Source organism: Amphibalanus amphitrite, unplaced genomic scaffold (assembly GCF_019059575.1).
Source record: "Amphibalanus amphitrite isolate SeventyFive unplaced genomic scaffold, NRLGWU_Aamphi_draft 000037F_arrow, whole genome shotgun sequence".
Lineage (NCBI taxonomy): Eukaryota > Metazoa > Arthropoda > Thecostraca > Balanomorpha > Balanidae > Amphibalanus > Amphibalanus amphitrite.
In genome coordinates, this window is record NW_024881533.1 from 1,381,801 (window position 1) to 1,400,422 (window position 18,622).

Consider the following 18,622-nt stretch of genomic DNA (forward strand, 5'->3'; position numbering starts at 1 on the left):
CGGAGCGCAGACTCAGACTGCTGCCGTCTACATCGCAGTACGGTGTCCCGTCCTGCAGATGGAGCTGGTGTATGCATGAACACAGCGCGTCCCAGCTTTGTGGGTCAGAGCACACCCGGACGGCGAGTCCACGCCCGCTCACGGCACACATTAACTAGGAGCTATCCCAGCTGCTCTTGGAATCTAATGCACACTTTCAGTGTTCACCCGTTGATTGAATCGATCATCGGTCGATACATTTGGTCTTTGGAATGATATCATTAATTACAAGTCATTAATATTATTCTGCGTGCATTTTGCGTTGATCCGTCCGAGGTGAACAGCGCTCGGAAATGTCAGCTGCTCGTAAGGCCCCCAGCTGCTCTCCAGGTACTCTAGTCATCCTCCAGGTACTCCAGCCATCCTCCAGGTACTACGGAGCTGCCCTCTAGGTACTACGGCTGTCCTACAGGTACTCTAGCCGCTCTGCATCCACTTCAGCTGCCCTCCAGGCACTCAAGCAGTCAAGCAGCATCGATAATTGCTCTCACGATTCTGACTGGCGGGATCAAAAGCCCGAATCGACTGACACTGTCGATCGCCTGGACAGCTTTCTCTCGAAGAGCAGCTCTAGCTGACCAGCTACCTCGGGTGTCGCTTACCACTTCGGGTGTCATTTCAGCCTCCTCCGGACATGCCGACGGCCTAGCTAGAGGTGCACGCTCAGCCTGGACCGAGAAGGCGTCCTGGGCTAGATCGCCTCTCAGTCGGTTGTCGGACTGAGTCAGTCCGTTCTCTAACTGGGCCAGCACTCAGCCGTTGGCCGGACTGGGTCCCATATCACCACCCATGCCGCTCCGGACTTCCGCTAGGTAACCCCTTCTCTCAAGCTTCCGCTCGGCGCTGCTGCTGCGCCCACCCCCAGCAGCCACCCACGCGTGCACAACTGCACAGTCCGCCCCTGTGTCCGCGCCGCCTCAGACGGCCGTGTCCAGTGTCTGGATGCGCACCTTTTTGCTGCGGCCGGCCGGCGGCGTGGCCGGCGCCGGGTTACCGATGATCACCACGCCCGAGTCGATCGAGTCGTCCGAGCTCTCGCGCGCCTCGGCCCGCTTCTTCTTGAGGCTGGAGCGGAGCGGCGAGCGGCGCGGGTCGTACGGCACCGTGCCGCCGCTGCTGGTGACGGTGGTGGTGACGGCCGGCTGCTGCTGCCCGCTCACCGGCGCCGTCACCGTCACCGTCCGGCCGGCCGCTTGTGGCGACACGGGACGCTTGTGACGCGCCGCCCGGTTGGCGATGACCGGGGCCAGGGAGCCGCTCGGGTCGCGCGCGAACTTGACCGGATCACCGCCGAGCCGGCGGCCGAGCACGAATTCACCGGCCGAGAACACGCAGAGGGCCACGAACAGGGCGAAAAACGCCCCCTGCCGAGCACACAGAACACAGCGGTGTCACACAGAACACAGCGGTGACGGAGCGAACAAAGTGAGGTCAGAGAGAACAGAACAGACCACCGTGGGGTCCGACAGAATACCGTGGGGTCCGACAGGACACCGTGAGGCCGGACAGAACACAGCAGTATCAATCACAATTCACATAGTGATGCTAGACGGAACACATTAGGGTCAGAGGAAGCACAGCGGGGTCAGAGAGAACACAGTGAGGGTCAGGGGGAACCCAGCCGCGTAGCTGGAACACAGCGGCGTCAGACTAGGCGGAAGGCAAAGCCATTAAGGAACAATCGGACTGCACCATTTAGCGCCAATGGACGATGGAAGTTCCGTATTACTGGCTAGAGTAATGTGTGCTCTACAAGGCAAACGTATTCATCATTAATTATCGTCTTGACATGCTAATCTAGTGACAATAGTGCCGTTAATTGAATGTACTAGCGGTGAGCTCATGTGTGCACAATAAATATGCTCATCAATTTATTCATATACACATACAAGCACCATCAAAAGACTAATCAATCAAACTGTGCCGCAGGAGACGTATACGGGTCGCTGAGCTAAAAATGCCCACAGCACCACGCAGCGGCATGACAGCGGCTGTGAGAGCCAAGTACTTCGGTTCGACAGTCTCACCAGCAGGTAGAACGACCACGCCTTGTGGATGTAGTAGCCGGTCTCCTCTCCCAGTCGGCGCGCGTCGATGTCGATACTGAACAGAATCAACGCCAGCATACAGCTGGTGGCTGAAACAGACGCCATAGCGTTAGGTGACAGTGAGGGAAACATACATACAGCTGGTGGCTGAAACAGACGCCATAGCGTTAGGTGACTGTGAGAGACGGGACGGATACAGCGGCGTTGGACGTCGTGGACACGGGCGTTCTTGTCCATATGGGTGATTCGAACATATCACATCCCTAACAAGCATACGTTCACCACACATCACTTCCCTTTTCTGAGCAGTAGCCATTACTTTTCAAAGGTATGATGCTAAATCAAGAAGATTACTATCTAACATTTAAGCCAGTTCCTCCCTGAAGCGTCGCGGCTCGAACCAGAGCCGTCCGGGACCTACCTCCGAGCGCGCTGATGACCAGTTTGACGAGCAGCGCCGTGCGGAACTTGAAGACCACCTGTCGGCGCGTGACGCGCATGGCCAGCACCATGGGCGACGTGACGCAGAGCAGCACGGCCACCAGCACAGCCACCACGCCGCACACGCCCGCCGCCGTCGTGAACTCTGTGAGACGGGACGTCAGAGAGACGTCAGAGAGACGTCAGAGAGACACCAGCACGCCGCACACGCCCGCCGCCGTCGTGAACTCTGTGTAGAGACGCAGACGGGGGTCAGCGGGGAGTCATGCCAACGGTCACCCGCGCGTCCATCTCGGCTCCAGAGTGAGTCGCATGATTGAAAGAGATTCACTACTAGAAGTTGATATGGAAAAATAGACATTCAAAGTTACGCCCATGTTGATAAACAATAGGTACTGAAAAGAAAACGTTTCATTTTTAGCTTCAGTTATTCGGAACAAACCGAAGCTACATCAAACGAAAGGGATATAATATCCATTATCTGTATAATATCCCGGATATTTGTGGAATAAGTCTGGCTGGAGTCTCGAGCCCCAGGCATTCATTCAGTCTCCATCCGAATGTCTCCCCACTCCCCAGCCTTCCCGAAGCCGCTTCCCGTGTGCACCGTCTGTTGCGAACACAGGGCACATTCCGTGCTAATGAGATGGCTACGCCACGGCGGCGGCGACAGCACCTCTCCGGCGCCAGACTAGCGGTGACATTATTGCCACCTCGGCGCGGCTGCTATAGGGTCGGAGTCGTCCCGGTGACGCCATAGCCGGCGACGGACGGGGCCGTCGGGGCGGCGGCGCCCGGCGGCCCTCCCGTTACGGCACACAGAGAGTGCCAATTAGGCATACCTGCTGCCGGCAGCGGCGCCCGGACACTGTGTGTCAAAAGCCACTGCTGCCGTGGACCCCTGGGCTGGGCTAGCAAAAATCGCTCTGGGACAGCGATATGGTTAACCCGCGCCCCGTAGGGCTATCGGCGGACCCTCCCACCCGTAGGGGGGGGGGGGGCGTTTCGGCCCCCCTAAGATCTCGGAAATTTACCGGCCGATTTTCAAAATTCAAACGGCGTTCGATAGCCCCACCCAGGAACTACCTTGTGACCAAATTTCATTGACCTAGGTCAAACCGATGACGTCACAGGTCAGGTCAAAGGTCAGATTTTCACCGTTCACAGGCATTTCAAGAAATGTGTTGTGAAATCGAGTAAATTGGTAATTTATTGAAAACCATCGATGGTACATTGTTCGTCAAACACATGCTTTGCTATCTGAGGTAACTGATACCAGGTCAGGTCACAGCGAGGTCAGGTCACCGTGGGTCACAATATGAAAGCGTCGTGTGATGCATGTTTTATGGTCCATTTTACATGACAAATGCGATTATGTGGGTTAGACAGCCTTTGGGGCCAGCCTAGGTCACGTTTTGGTGAAGGTCAGGTCAAGGTCAGGTCAAATTAGGTCAAATTTTAAAATTGATATTTTTGCATAAAATGGGTATTGATTCGATGCAACTCGTCACGGGGAGTCTAATGGTGGTCTTTGTTTTGCTCTACGAGGTCTAGAATTGCCAAAAATTGGGTTTGAAAATTTGACGTCATCATTTTTGAACAGTTTTTTTCGCTATAACTTGGCCAAAAAACGAGGTATCGGTCTGAAATGCGGTATGTAGATAGAAGACGGTAAGTACTATTACATATATTCCGTTTTTCGAAACTCAAAAAACTTTTTGGATTTTTTGGCTAATATATAAAAAAGGCTTTTTTGGTTTTTGGGAGGCAAAACTCAAAAATTTTAAAAATCCGAGATGACAGTTGTGTAGCCCTGTCAATTCTACACCTTTTATGTCTTGATCATTTTTCTGTATCTTCAAAGCTGTAGGCCTGACTGGTCTTCTCGCGAATGTCTTTTTTCGGTCGAAAATTACAGAACATGACGTCATTCTGACGTCATTTGTGACCAACCTATCATAGCCTCTGGAAAAATTTCGGTCACAATGTGTAAAATGGATGCCCGGAGGGGTCCTGAAAGTTTGGTGGCGATATCTCCAGCCGTTTAGGAGATATCGACCGAAAAGGACAGGGGGGCCGTTTCGGCCCCCCTACGGGGCGCGGGTTTTAATTAACAAACATCGCTCTGGGACGTCCTCTGGGTTCATAAACATTGTTCCGAGTTAGCCCCCGGGTTAACAAACATCGCTTCGGTTCACATGGTACCGGTGTCGGCAATGTGCTAATATATCGGCAAGTGTTGCCACTTGCCAATAAAAAACGTGAAACGCGTTATCAGCGTCATTGGCCTCCCTTTATAAAGTATGAGTTCAAATACTTTGGGGATAATGTCGAGTTTTGACCCTGCGTTTGATGATAACTCTCGCTGAGTCACAACGCTCAACTCCATAAAATAAACTTACGGCAAAGCCCAAGAAAGCCTTTTTATTCATAGATACGTAAATCAAAGTTGCCTGAGCTGCTGAAAGCCGAGCAGTTGCACCTTCGGCCCACTTCCGACCGTTCAATAATGATCCGGTTTGAAATATCGGCCAATGCTGGCCGACCGGCCGCACCATCCATCCTGTGCCATGTTTCCGCTGTTTTTTAGGGTGGCCGATGGCAGTTATTCACCGACCGTGCCGCGCCGGGTCCTGGGAAAGAAGCGGTCGTCGTCTTCGGTCGGGTGAGGCTCTCCGGGCCGGTACCAATACTCTACAGCCGAGAGCTGTCCCACCTGCCACACTGCACAATGGACGGCCTGTCGAAGGCAACCGGGCCGATACTATCTACAGCGCAACGGGCAACGGCGCGGCCCATGTGAGAGCGAGAAGGGCAGATGGTAAATCTCGGACGGCGGAAATATTGTCTGGCTTGTTTGTTTACGAAATCCACCAGCCGAGGAGTCACTGTTTGCTGTGTCAGAGCGCCGGTGTGAGTGACATATTGTGGCTTGTTTGCGGAGTAGCTGGGTTTCTATTCTCAAACAGTACCGGACGATGAGGTTTACCTACTGTCTGCGTGTAATTGCATCCACAGTCGGGGTCAAGAGAGAGGGCGGGGACGTTTAAATCAGTATGAAACAAACGGCTGGAGTGGGTACCCGTCAGACATGTGCTTGGATCCGGAAAAATGGATCTGAGATCCGATCCCATGGATCCCGATCCCAGATCCATTCAGATCATAGATCCAACCCCTCAATTTTGTCGAGAGATCTACTGGGATCATAGATCTGACCCTTCAATTTTGTCGCTAGATCCACTCGGATCATAGATCCGGCTCCCCAGTTTTGTCGTGAGATCCATTGGGATCATAGCTCATAGGTGCTCAAAATGTTAACAACTTTCTTTCATAAGAAGTTATGAATACCAAAGTATGGTTAGAAACAATCTTATATGTACAAAGGCCTTATTAGTAAAGGCATCCAGTTACATTATACAGAATACAAAATAAAGGAGGCTCATGACGGTCACAACTTGAGAGAATTGAGTGACATGAAGATTGTTACCAACAGAAAAGTTTGCATTAAAGAAAGACTGCCACCTTCAAAAAGTTTTCTCAGATCGGCCTATGATTTATTCCCTGGACAAAACAAAATTTTAGAATTCACCTGACAAAGTATCATCACGTGAATCGCGAAAAAATTATCGATTATCATACAATTATCAATCGGTTAATGTCTAGCGACAATGATTACACATCACTAGACTTCAAGGTCATAAGATTATTACATTTTATTTGAAAAAGTAAGGTATTTTATGATTTACTAATATATGATTTCATAAGAAATTGGCCATGTTTAATTTATTTTGCATTTAACTTCGTAAAACATTTAAAAATCATGGCTCATTTGGAATGGGTCTGGCCCATGTTAAACCCCATTTCCCACACTTTTTTGGAAAAAATGAACTACTGAATATATAAGTTTAACTTTTATTTTGACACTCCAAAATTCTTCTCTGATCTCGAAACAATCAAAGTTTTGACATATATTTGCCAAAAGATAAGAAAATTCATGTTTCAAAGTTATCGATAAACAGTACCTAGAGATGTCGGTTTTCTTGGACTAAAAAAATTGCATCAAACTGAACTTTGGTCTCCGATTTCTCGCAAACAGGTTCGAATTTCGGAAAACCGACTTCAGTCTGGGACATAGGTGGCTCAGCTCTAGTGAAAACCGTTTTGTGAAAAAATGGTGGCAGTCTACCTACAACATAGAGGTAAGTCAAAGTAATGACTAATGAACAATACATTACTAGGTACCTACCACATCACAATTCATGTTAGAATCTACATAATGATATTGATAAGACAATCTTGCATTAGACAACCATGAGGCTTTCCAGTTTCCAGCTAACACAATTGATTGATAAACAATAAAAGATGATACTGACACATGTGGCTTGGTTGGGTAAAGATATTTCAATCTATTGAAAGAAATATTTGATAAAATAAACTGAGATATTGAATGATATTGAGGGTTTCTTTGAAAATGAGCCCCATTATGATTAAAAGATAAGCAAGTAATAGCCTTTGGCTCATTGTATAATAGACAAAAGAAATGGAAAAGAATATATGTGCGATATTTCGTGTTCGACACTTTTTCATGCACTGATGTTTAAAAAAATATTTTTGTTGACAAGCAAACACACAAAACGAGCGCAGTTGAATATCCCTCCTCTGATAAAGAAACATTGGATTACATAATAATTTCAGAAATGTCGACAAAATCATTCAAAGTCCAACAAGTACAGAGTTATAAGGGCATAAATGATACCTCATGCCCAGCACGCCCACCACAAAACACATATCCCCTAAAACATTCCCTAAACACATTGCATGAGTGAGGCAGGCCAAAATAATTTCTACACACATTGCGCGAGTGAGAGAGGCAGAAAGAAAAGTAAGGCAGGCAGGAAGGAGGCGGCGTTGGAGAACGGCGGGCACCAGACCGGTCTGCATCAGCTTCAAGTGTAAAAAAAAACGTTGGACAGGACTGCAAGAAGGTGAATAAAATGACACACAAAAAGGGTAGACAGGGTAGGCAAGACTTTTACTGGTGGGTCTGTCCTGGATGAGACGTGCTCTATCTTGTCATTGAGTTATACTGTATTTGCATGGGCGCAATCAGTTTCCAGGATGTGGCATTTTTATTTATTGATGGTTTACGGTTTCTGATCTCTAAAGACTCTGTGATTTTCATCTGTGCTGCATCTTTTAAGTTTGTGTGCAGTAGTTTGAGTTTGAGCACGTCGTTTGTTATCTCAGTGTCTGGGTGAGCATTTCTCATGTGTTCCCCGAAATGTGTGCCAGGTCGTTTGTGTCTAGCGTCCCCTAAATGTTCCATAAATCTGGTTCTGATACGTCTTCGTGTTTCTCCAATGTAGATGGCTGAACATAATGTGCATGTGATGTGGTATAGGTACTACGTTTTTAAGGTGACATTTCCCAACTGCACCTGCTTGACAAGCGTGACAGGTTGTACGATTTCCCCTTGGGCATGGTGGTTGATCCAATCCTGATCTAATGAGCGTGTTGGCTAATGTTTTGCCCCCCTTCCATGCTATTTTGACATTTAGTTCAGATTTCTTTGTTATGTTGTTGATTTTTCTCGATAAGTCTTCGTCAATGTATGGAAGGGATATGTAATTTACTTTCGGTTTGGTCCGTGGGCGCTGTGTTTGGTTTCGAGTTTTCCTTTGGATGTTAGTGATCATTTTCTCTGGATATCCATTCGAGAGGAAAATATCTTTTATTTTCTTGATGCCTCTGTTCTTTGCTGACGTGTTTGAACCCAAACGTAGGGCTCGAATGGTTTGTGAGTGGATAACTGCGCGTTTAGTTTGCATGGGATGTGCTGACTTGAAGTGAATGATAATGGGAGCGGCCATGGGCTTAACATAAAGCTCTGTTGTGAAGTTCCCAGCTCCGTCTAAGGTAAGTAACGTATCCAGAAAAGGAATGTGTTGCTCTGGTGATTGATCCGATCTTTCAATGCTGAATTTCAGGGAGGGGTGAAAATCGTTGATGAATTCAAAATAATCGTCAAGAGCCTTTGGTCCGTGAGTCCATATGCCTAATATATCATCTATATAACGCATGTACATGACTGGCTGTGGTCTGTTTACTGATAACATTGCAGTTTCTACTGAATGCATGAATAATATAGCTAAGGGTGGAGCCATTCTATTGCCCATGGCTATGCCATTGGTCTGTCTGTAGAATTTAGCTCCGAATCTGACGAAGTTGTTTTTGAGGCAGTGCTCCAACAATGATTTGATGTCAGCTATGTTCAAGTCAAAGAGGTTTACTTTGTTTCTATGCAGTTGAATCATTTTTATGGTAGCTTCTATCGCCTCCGCTGTAGGTATATTACCGTATAAGTTGTTCACGTCGACAGTAAACGCGATGGTGCCCGGAGGAAAAATGTCAAAATAGCATGGAAGGGGGGCAAAACATTAGCCAACACGCTCATTAGATCAGGATTGGATCAACCACCATGCCCAAGGGGAAATCGTACAACCTGTCACGCTTGTCAAGCAGGTGCAGTTGGGAAATGTCACCTTAAAAACGTAGTATACCACATCACATGCACATTATGTTCAGCCATCTACATTGGAGAAACACGAAGACGTATCAGAACCAGATTTATGGAACATTTAGGGGACGCTAGACACAAACGACCTGGCACACATTTCGGGGAACACATGAGAGATGCTCACCCAGACACTGAGATAATAAACGACGTGCTCAAACTCAAACTACTGCACACAAACTTAAAAGATGCAGCACAGATGAAAATCACAGAGTCTTTAGAGATCAGAAACCGTAAACCATCAATAAATAAAAAGGGTGAGACTAAATGCTTACTTCGAAATCTAAGCTGTGTTGCGGCATTGGCGGTTATGTGCGGCGTGTATGCCGCATGATTAGTAAGCGGCGACCACTAAATTAAAGACTTAAACGCTCCAACCTGTTTTCAATGAATAACACTGCATACCAAAAATGCCAATCGCTCTCGTCATAAGATATTTAGATTTAAATAACTAAGTTATCTGCATCATCATTTTGAACCAAATTAATGCTTTCAACTTAGTACTCACTCATTCCTTCCTTCGTTGGCTCCAAACAGTCTTTCGATTGTCTGGAAATCGTATGCCAAATCCCGCACCTGTATACGACTGGTGCATATAAAGGCCGATGTAAGAATTTCAATATGTAGGTTCTCGCATGCGATTTCCTGGCTACCCAAAAAGTCTGTTTCAGTCATGCTATCAAAACATGGTATGTCAGCCCTGTCACCAGCTTATGACTGCTCTGCTTGTAGTGCCCCTGACCGTCACCGACTCCCTTCCCTCCTTAAAAGCCTAGTTTCCCTCCATCATCTCTACTAGATTTAGGTGATGCTCCGACAAATTCACAAACAAGACCGAACTTGTTCGGAGTTCGGACTGTGAGTTAACCCTCGCCCTTTAGGGGGGGGGGGGGGCGGGTCGAACGGACTCCCCTCGGTTTTTCGCGAATGACTCGCGTAAAAAGCGGCCGATCACGACGTAACTTTTAGTACCCTCGCGTTGATCAATTTTACACCTACCCTGAAAATTTCATGACCCTGACGCAAATAACCTGTGACCTGTGACCTACTTTTCGAGACCATGTTTGGCCGGAACCGCGATTCAGCGTATGTCGGCTCGCATTAGCAGCGCGTTTGCAGTCTTTTCGTGGTTTCAAGCGTTCAAACATGTGATATGATCTTGCCCCCATGCATTAGGGTGGGTGTCAAGGTCACCTGAAGGTCAGGTCAGGTCATTGACCTTTGGTGACCTCGGTTCACTTTTTCGAGTTTGATATGTTTCTAGGCCAGTTTTTCGAGCTGAATTCGAATTTAGCAACCACATGAACGTTTACAAAGTAGTTTTGGTGCCTTCGTAACATGTTACGAGGCTGTCAGAGGCGGTTGACACCTACTACAAATACCCGGCAGGACCTCTACTGGTTGACCTGACCTGACCTGACCCGACCTGGCCTAAATGAATGAAGACATCATCTGTGATCAAAACTAGCATGATGTTCGTGATCAGCACCTAGAAAAACCCCATAGCAGCCACACTACGACGTTCTAACAGGTCCCGATTTTCCCGCCTTTTGGGTCATTGACCTGACCTGGAAGGTCAACCGATGACCTAGGACCTTAAAATTGGGTATCATCGGCTTCCTCTCGTCACGGACAACACGCTCGTTTTTCCGCGAAGCTCTAGCTTGATCAGGAGCGAAACGGCAAGGGGTTATACCTTATACGTTCGCGGCTGGAAAAACACCAATACGGGCGAGGGTCAAGTTGAAAGTATTAATTTGGTTCAAAACGATGATGTAGATAAGTTAGTTATTTAAATCTAAATATCCTATGACGAGAGCGATGGACATTTTTGGTATGCAGTGTTATCCATTGAAAACAGGTCAAAGCTATTGAGTTTTTAATTTAGTGGTCGCCGCTTACTAAGCATGCGGCATACACGCCGCACATAACCGCCAATGCCGCAACGCAGCTTAGATTTCGAAGTAAGCATTTAGTCTCACCCAATAAAAATGCCACATCCTGGAAACTGATTGCGCCCATGCAAATACAGTATAACTCAATGACAAGATAGAGCACGTCTCATCCAGGACAGACCCACCAGTAAAAGTCTTGCCTACCCTGTCTACCCTTTTTGTGTGTCATTTTATTCACCTTCTTGCATAGGCGTAGGAACAGGGGGGGCCGGGAGGGCCATGGCCCCCCACTTTCGGAGGTGAAGGGGCCAGCAATGTTAACTGGCCCCCCCCACTTTTGCTGACTTTGGTGTCTGTCTGTACCTACCACCCGGTACCCTAAACACCACAACTTGGCGACTGTTCAGCTTGCCCGTTAATGAAGATTCCCTTTTGTTTCTACAGCGTTATTGACCGCAATTTCCTTCACTCACTGAATGAAACCATATCAGCGGCAAAACTGTAAATCCTGGTGGCAGCATTTTGTTGAATACGAGGCAGGGCAGCGAGCACTGAAAAGGTATAAGACAATACTGGCACGGTGCAAGAGAATGCGTATACAAACGACCAACGCTTGACTGGATCTGCTTGGGGTCGGCACAGTTCGTCAAGGGTGCAGTAGCTTGGGTCCAGGGTGACAATGCCCCCCCCCCCTGCCTCGGTTCAAACAGGCTAGGGGCCAGCCATGTCTGTATCTGCCCCTCCCCCTTCCACTTTCAGTGCAGTGGCGGTCGCAGAGGGGGGAGGAATCAGGGACATGCCGTTCCCCCTCCAAAGGTAAATCAGGGGGCCATCATATCATTCATTTGTACCCCTCCCCCCGACAACCAATGGGCCCCCATGGGTGTATGGGGCTCTGGCCCTTATTCTATTGTCACGAGGCTCAAGAAACTCACGCCAGCTATTAAAGGGACCCTCCCACCTTAACATTAGTTTTGAGTTGAGATAGCCAAGTTTGCGGCCAGGCTCAGAAACCACCATTTATCCTGGTCGCAACCCCCGCAGCTTTATGGTGTTCAAGAAATTTCTTCCCTTTACTTGCAGGGTGGGACCAGCGTGGTCCCTATCTCTTAACCATTACGGGAATCTGATGACGTCATCAGGCTTTCGAACGTCCGTTAAATGTTTGACTAAAACGTTTTGTAGCACGCGGTGGTATATGCTGCGTTGCGCGCAACAAATGCCGCACTTTTAAATAAAGTCGCTAGGAACAGCGGAGATCCCAAAAAGTAAACGAAAGTAAAAGTCTAATATCTTGAAAACCGGTGAATATTTTTCGGTGAAATTTGGTAGATATTCGTTTTCGCTCTTTCTGAACCGAGCGACATCACTTTCATGCCAATTCATAAACTTTTTTGAAGGTGGGAGGGTCCCTTTAACCTGCGCCCCGCTGGGGGTCCTGGATTTCCACGCCCTGTTGGGGGGGGGGGGGTGTTTGAACACCCCGGGGCCACGTAGCGAGACGTGAAAGGCGGCGTTCGAAAGAGCGCCAAAAATAATGACGAAATCACTTAGGTCACTTTTTTGGTCAGGTCACCAGAGGTCATTGAAGGCAAAATTTCGCCGATTTTCAGGTCGAATGTATTGTCAACAATGTCCAAGAAGCCAACGCATAACTCGGTAACCAATAGAGCTACAGCGCCGTGGAAAAGCGCATTCGATAGCCCTAGCAACGACCTTTCTGAATAATTCTCTCAGATTTGACCTTACATCAGCAGTTTGGCCTGCAGGGGGCAAAACTGCCAAAACAGCCGTTTTTTTCGGAACAGTTTTTCTGCAATAACTTTTGGCTCAAGCCATGCACGAGCTTAGTTTTACCGGCATCGTGTTCCTCTCGTCTATAAGACGCATCGAATGAACTATAATTTGACATTGAAATGTCAACTTGAAAATTTTACTTCAGGTCAAGGTGACCTGACCGGAAAGGGTCATGTTGCATATCAATCGATCTGTATCGTCGAGATGACCACATCTAAGGTGTTTTCATCGCTCTAGCATGTCTCTATCAAAAGTTATTCGCGAAAAACTGTTAGACACCATTCGTGACCTGAGATGACCTGAGGGGCATAACAGGGGTCACGGACACCATTTTCATGTTCAGTGTGTCTAAGTTACTTATATTTCAGTGTTTGGGAGTGTTTATAATGGCTTTCGTCCAAAAGAGGCGCATTTAAGTTTTCTCCCATGACTTATGATGACTTGAGGATGTCGCAAAATTGACCTGACCTTAGGTCATCGATATCAAAATTCTGCGAGGTACATTTTGTACAGTAGGTCTATTAAAAAAGTCCCCAGCACCAGTGGGCGCTGCCTTCGCTGAGCCGAACCCCCGTATGCCTGTCCCGTATCGCGCCGACCATCAGGTCAGGTAGGGTCAGCGGGACCGCTCGGTCCGGCCCGCGGGCGGTGGACGGGCGGCCGGTAACGCTTTCCGCCAGCCAGCTGTAGAATCCAACAAACGAGACGGCCACCGCTCAGCGCAGCGAAACCGGTGTTAAAGAATGGCAGTAGATGTTCATGGCCACAATAGACGCGTTTACATAGGGTTTGTTGCAAGCTTATATCTCCGTCCGTGATGTTGCAAAAGATGCTTATGGTGCTTAACAATTTACAAAATGATCCCCTCTAAATATTTGAAGACCACTGCATCGAAATTATCGCCACATTAACGAGCTAGAGCCTCGTCAAATATGCTATGTAAACCGGGTTATTGATTGAGATAGTCATTGTTAGCCCGTGCCCCACAGGAATGCCTAGACTCTCACGCCCTGTTGGAGGGGAAATGGGGATTGAGCATCATTCTTATAACTCAGCTTTGGGCATTTAAGTGGTATTCGAAGTAGCGTCGAAAGTAGCAAAAAGAAGAAAAATACTTCAGCCAATTTTAGATCGGTTCAGAGCAAAAGGTCATGTCACCAGAGGTCATCGATGGTAAAATTTTGCTTGGACAGGATGCGTTGTGCGCACCGGTGCATTGGGTTTCCAATTTCCATGGAAACATCAACAGACTCGGAAGCGCGTAAGTCGTAACGCTAGCGTGGAGCCGAATTCTTATCAACCCCGCTACAATGCATGGCAGCGCAGCGCAGCGTGCTGCAGCGCGGGGCCGTGAAACACCGCCCAGGGCTATCCATGTATCAGGGCAATCCAACCCACGTGATGGGCTCGGCCCCAGCGGAGCATGAGGCTCAGGACTCCCGCCCAGGCCCCCTGTCTCCCTCTAATTCCTGTCATCCTTCCCACTCTGAAATCGACCGAAAGAGCCTAACCTAACACAACAAGCAGCTCGTTTACCGCTATGTCTGAATAATATTGTCAGATTTAATTAAGGTCAACGGCTTAGCACGTAAATAACAGCAACTGCCACCATCGGTATTATGAGAAAACCAATTGCTTTTCCACAAACACTAAAAGTTTTAAGCTAAACCTGCATGAAATTAATTTTACCAGCCTCGTGTTCCTCCTATCAAAACGCTTCGAATGAATCAAAAGTTGATCTTTAAGCCTCACCGGCACAGGCCATTTTGCATCCTTCGACGGCACAAGGGGGGGGGGGGGGGTTGGCACGACCCCCCTCGCGCTTGGCCCCTGATTGAGCTAGAGCTTCGCGGAAAAAACGAGCGTGCTGCCCGTCACGAGAGGAAGCCGATGATACCCAATTTTAAGGTCCTAGGTCATCGGGTGACCTTCCAGGTCAGGTCAATGACCCGAAAATCGGGAAAATGGGGACCTGTTAGAAAGTCGTAAAGTGTGGCTGCTATGGGGTTTTCCGGGGTGCTGATCACGAATATCGTGCTAGTTTTGATCAGAGATGATGTCTTAAAGCATTTAGACCGGGTCGGGTCAGGTCAGGTCAGGTCAACCGGTAGGGGTTACGACGGGTATTCGTAATACCTGTCATCCGCCTCTGACAGCTTCGTAACATGTTACGAAGGCACCAAAACTACTTCGTAAATGTTCAAATGGTTGCTAAATTCGAATTCAGCTCCAAAAACTGGCGTAGAAACATGTAAAACTCGAAAAAGTGAACCAAGGTCACCAAAGGTCAATGACCTGACCTGACCTTCAGGTGATCTTGACACCCACCCTAATGCATCGGAGCAACATCAAATCACATGTTTGAACGCTTGAAACCACGAAAAGCTTGCAAACGCGCGGCTAATGCGAGCCGACATACGCCGAATCGCGATTCCGGCCAAACATGGTCTCGGAAAAGAGGTCACAGGTCAAAGGTCATTTGGGTCAGGGTCATGAAATTTTCAGGGTAGGTGTAAGATTGATCAATGCGAGGGTACTGAAAGTTTCGTCGCGATCGGCCGCTTTTTACGCGAGTTATTCGCGAAAAACCTTGGAGGGGGGGGTTGCATCAACCCTCCCTCCCTGTGCCGGCGAGGGAGGTCATTTGAAGAATTTGGCCTATGTTCAAAGACATGACCTGACCAGAAATGGTCATGATGGATAGCAGGATATTAGATCCGTATCGTGAAACTTTACAAACACTTTAGATGATTTCATAACTTAAGCATGTCTATCAAAAATATTTATTACATGGCTCATGTGTAAGCTGGGTGTGTGATCATGCTTACGAGTATGTTGAACGCAACTGATAATGTTCTGTTGGCCACAATTTCTATATTTAATTTATCCTCCCGGATTTCATATTTTCATTAATGGCACCCTGACGATGTCGAGAAAAAAAAAACGCTTAGAAGATTTAACAGCCTGAGATACATTCAGTATAAGGAAGGGTCAAGGGTGCTAGATTCCTTCCGTCCTCGCTATCCTCAGGAAAAACCAATCCGCATCGCCCCTAGTCTTCATGCTTCCCTCTCTGGACTGGAGGTCACCCCACCAGCCAACCTGTAGTTGATGTCGGTTCCATTCCAAGACACATAACCCTCTTCGGGTGACCGTTGGGGAGACGGCTGGACCGCCCGACAGGGCAATCGTCCCACGGGAACAGTCACGCTTCCGGAGTCCGCAGATCACTGTCGCTGGCTCGCACAACCAAATTACTACACCAGAGCATAGTTATGTCATAGCTCTGCAAGGGCCTTCTCAGACCGAAAAAGATAACTCCCAACAAAACAAACAATTTTCTCATTCAGTATTGTATCTCATCAGGCACCACATGTTTTCAGAGTGTTTATTATGCGTTTCGTCAAAAAAAAAGCGCAGTTCAACTTTCTCCCCTTGACTTTAGCGATCTCAAAATTGACCCGACCTTTCTGTCAGCAATGTCAAACTTGCAAAGTAAACGTTTCAAATACATATACTGTTGCCCACTGAAATCACCGAAGGTTCTAAAGCGATCGGTTAGTCGATGTATTTAGATATGATGAGCACAGGAACTTTCCTTGAGGTAAGGTCACTTGACATGACCTGGTGTTATGACCTTGAATTGAAAGAGTTGGGCGGGAAAAATGGATCATTTGAAATCTTAAAATGTTAGATTTTAACAATAATTGCAAACACTATCCCGGCCAAATAGTGAGTAAGAAGGGAGCGATTCCCCATCCCCATGTTTAGCTCCTATAATTGAGCTAATTGCTAGAGCCTCGCGGAAAAAAACGAGCGCTTGCGTCGTTACGTGACGCAGCGACTGTCACCCCATTTTAAAATATCAGTGACCTCTTAGGGCAGGTCAAGGGCCCCAAGGCATTGGATCGGTTTTTGGTGAATAACTTCGCAAAAAAGGTCGCATTATCGTCATTTCGATACAATCGTGTTTTCTGTTCAGTGTTCTCAGACGCGTCGATTTATATGCTTTTTTGCTTAGGTGAAGCAATTTAGGATGTTTAGGTCAATGTCATGTTAGGGCAACACAGGTCACGAAGCTGTTGAAAGGAGGACATGCTGCATAACATTTGATTCGGTAAGTCTTGCAGAGTCCATTGATGGCTGTCCCGACTGGCTAGCTCATTTTGATCGGGAGTTATTGACGAAGCACTCCTATTGACGAGCACTCCGACACGCAAGGTGAACAATGCAAAAGTGAAGCATTAAACCTTGCCAAGAATGTATGAAGTCACGATTTCATGTGCGTGAGGTACAGTTTTAGCTCATTTCCGACGCCAAATTAACAGTTTCCATATTTTCCCATTATGCTTATATCATGACACTAAGTGCATTATGGATTTGCATCATTTTATAACCGACAACCGTGCAGTCTGCAGAGGTTTACTTAAGACGTCATAGTTAAGTGACCTGACATGAAAACGTGGTTGATTTCAGGGGGCGTCGAAGTCTAGTAGGAAAATCTGGAAATCCCCGGCGTGACGTCACGTCGGGGATGACCGACGGCACCTTGCACTGAAAGGTACGGCAGAACGGCTATTTTTGAAAAATGATTAAAAATACTTTTGTGCTGTTATGACACATAAAACGCTTATCAGCATGTTCCTCATCATGTGATAAAGGCATATCCGTGGTCGAAAATAGCCGAGACCCTCCCAATTTCCAACCATCGACCTGATAAGCAAAGGATGTAAGCGTAATCCTTAAGGGCGACTTTCCGTTACATATCTGTACATATGCAGCCTTATGGAAATCGGTAGTTTGGCGATTGGCGACGCGCGCGACATCTGTGCCGCGACTGTAGCGACACCTGGTGGCTGCTTTTCTGCTGTATGTAGGTATTGGGGTTTTGCCAGATGTGGTTCCTGCTGCTACACCACTATGTTGACCCAATACTAGAAAAGTTATTTTGCTAGTAAAAGGCAAGCAAATTGAAAGTTGATTTATAAAATTGCTTATAAATGATTACGAGATAATAATAAAGAAATTTTGATTGAATAATTATTTAAATAATCAACCGTGAAAATATATTCTGGTAGGTTTAGTAGAAATAAGTCCGTGCAACCTTGTATTTAGGGCCTTGGTTGATTTCAAATGATCCGGCTTGAATCAAATGTAAGGCATATGAAATGTCAGCCTTCTATCATCAGTGTGCTTTGAGCCACCGCAAAAAAAAAATACATGGTGGCGGCATCCACCCCTTCTTCTCGGCCGGCGAGGGTTAAACGTCGCTTCGAATTATTGCAGATAATGATGCGACCGAAAACAAAGCATTTATCTGTGTCTAGAACGGCCGCTGACTTGTTGGACAAGATCCCCAATCTTAATTTGCTAGATGGGAATAAAATACTCGGCATATGATACATATATGTATACCCCTCGAATTGCCCTCGCACAAAGTCAATTCTAATCATCACTGTCGCTTTTTTTTATCCGAGATGATGTCGCCACTAAACGGGTTGTTTTGTTTGCTTGCTTGCGTTGAATGGTCATTACGGATTATTGAAGGATTATTATATAATAGGAATGGGGCAACGGAGGATATGCACTGCAGTGCAGGTGTTTAATTTAGATCACAAAGGCATCGTTTCCGGCATCGTTTCCGGCATCGTGCAGAGTCACTATCTTCCCCTCCTCTGCACTGCGGCATCTCTGCGCCCCACACACGGCGTCCTCACTCCACGGCCGGCCGCCGCCAACCAGGGAGGCACCGGTTCTGACGTCACACGAAAATATCAGTCGGCTGGTTGTGGCACTGCCCCCTGCCGGCGCGACTGTGCTGCCACCTA

At 47.3% G+C, this 18,622-nt stretch overlaps 1 protein-coding gene across 1 annotated transcript in view; it reads right to left on the bottom strand.

Moving 5' to 3' along the window:
• Window positions 1-413: 413 nt before the first annotated feature.
• LOC122372851 overlaps window positions 414-18,622 on the bottom strand; it is a 56,953-nt gene continuing 38,744 nt past the window's right edge. Inside the window, exons 3-5 of the mRNA XM_043350490.1 lie at window positions 2,509-2,673; window positions 2,067-2,176; window positions 414-1,403 (exon numbers count right to left, since the gene is read on the bottom strand). Coding sequence (XP_043206425.1) covers window positions 957-1,403; window positions 2,067-2,176; window positions 2,509-2,673 — 722 coding nt within the window. The 3' untranslated portion in view covers window positions 414-956. The remainder of the gene's footprint in view (window positions 1,404-2,066; window positions 2,177-2,508; window positions 2,674-18,622) is intronic.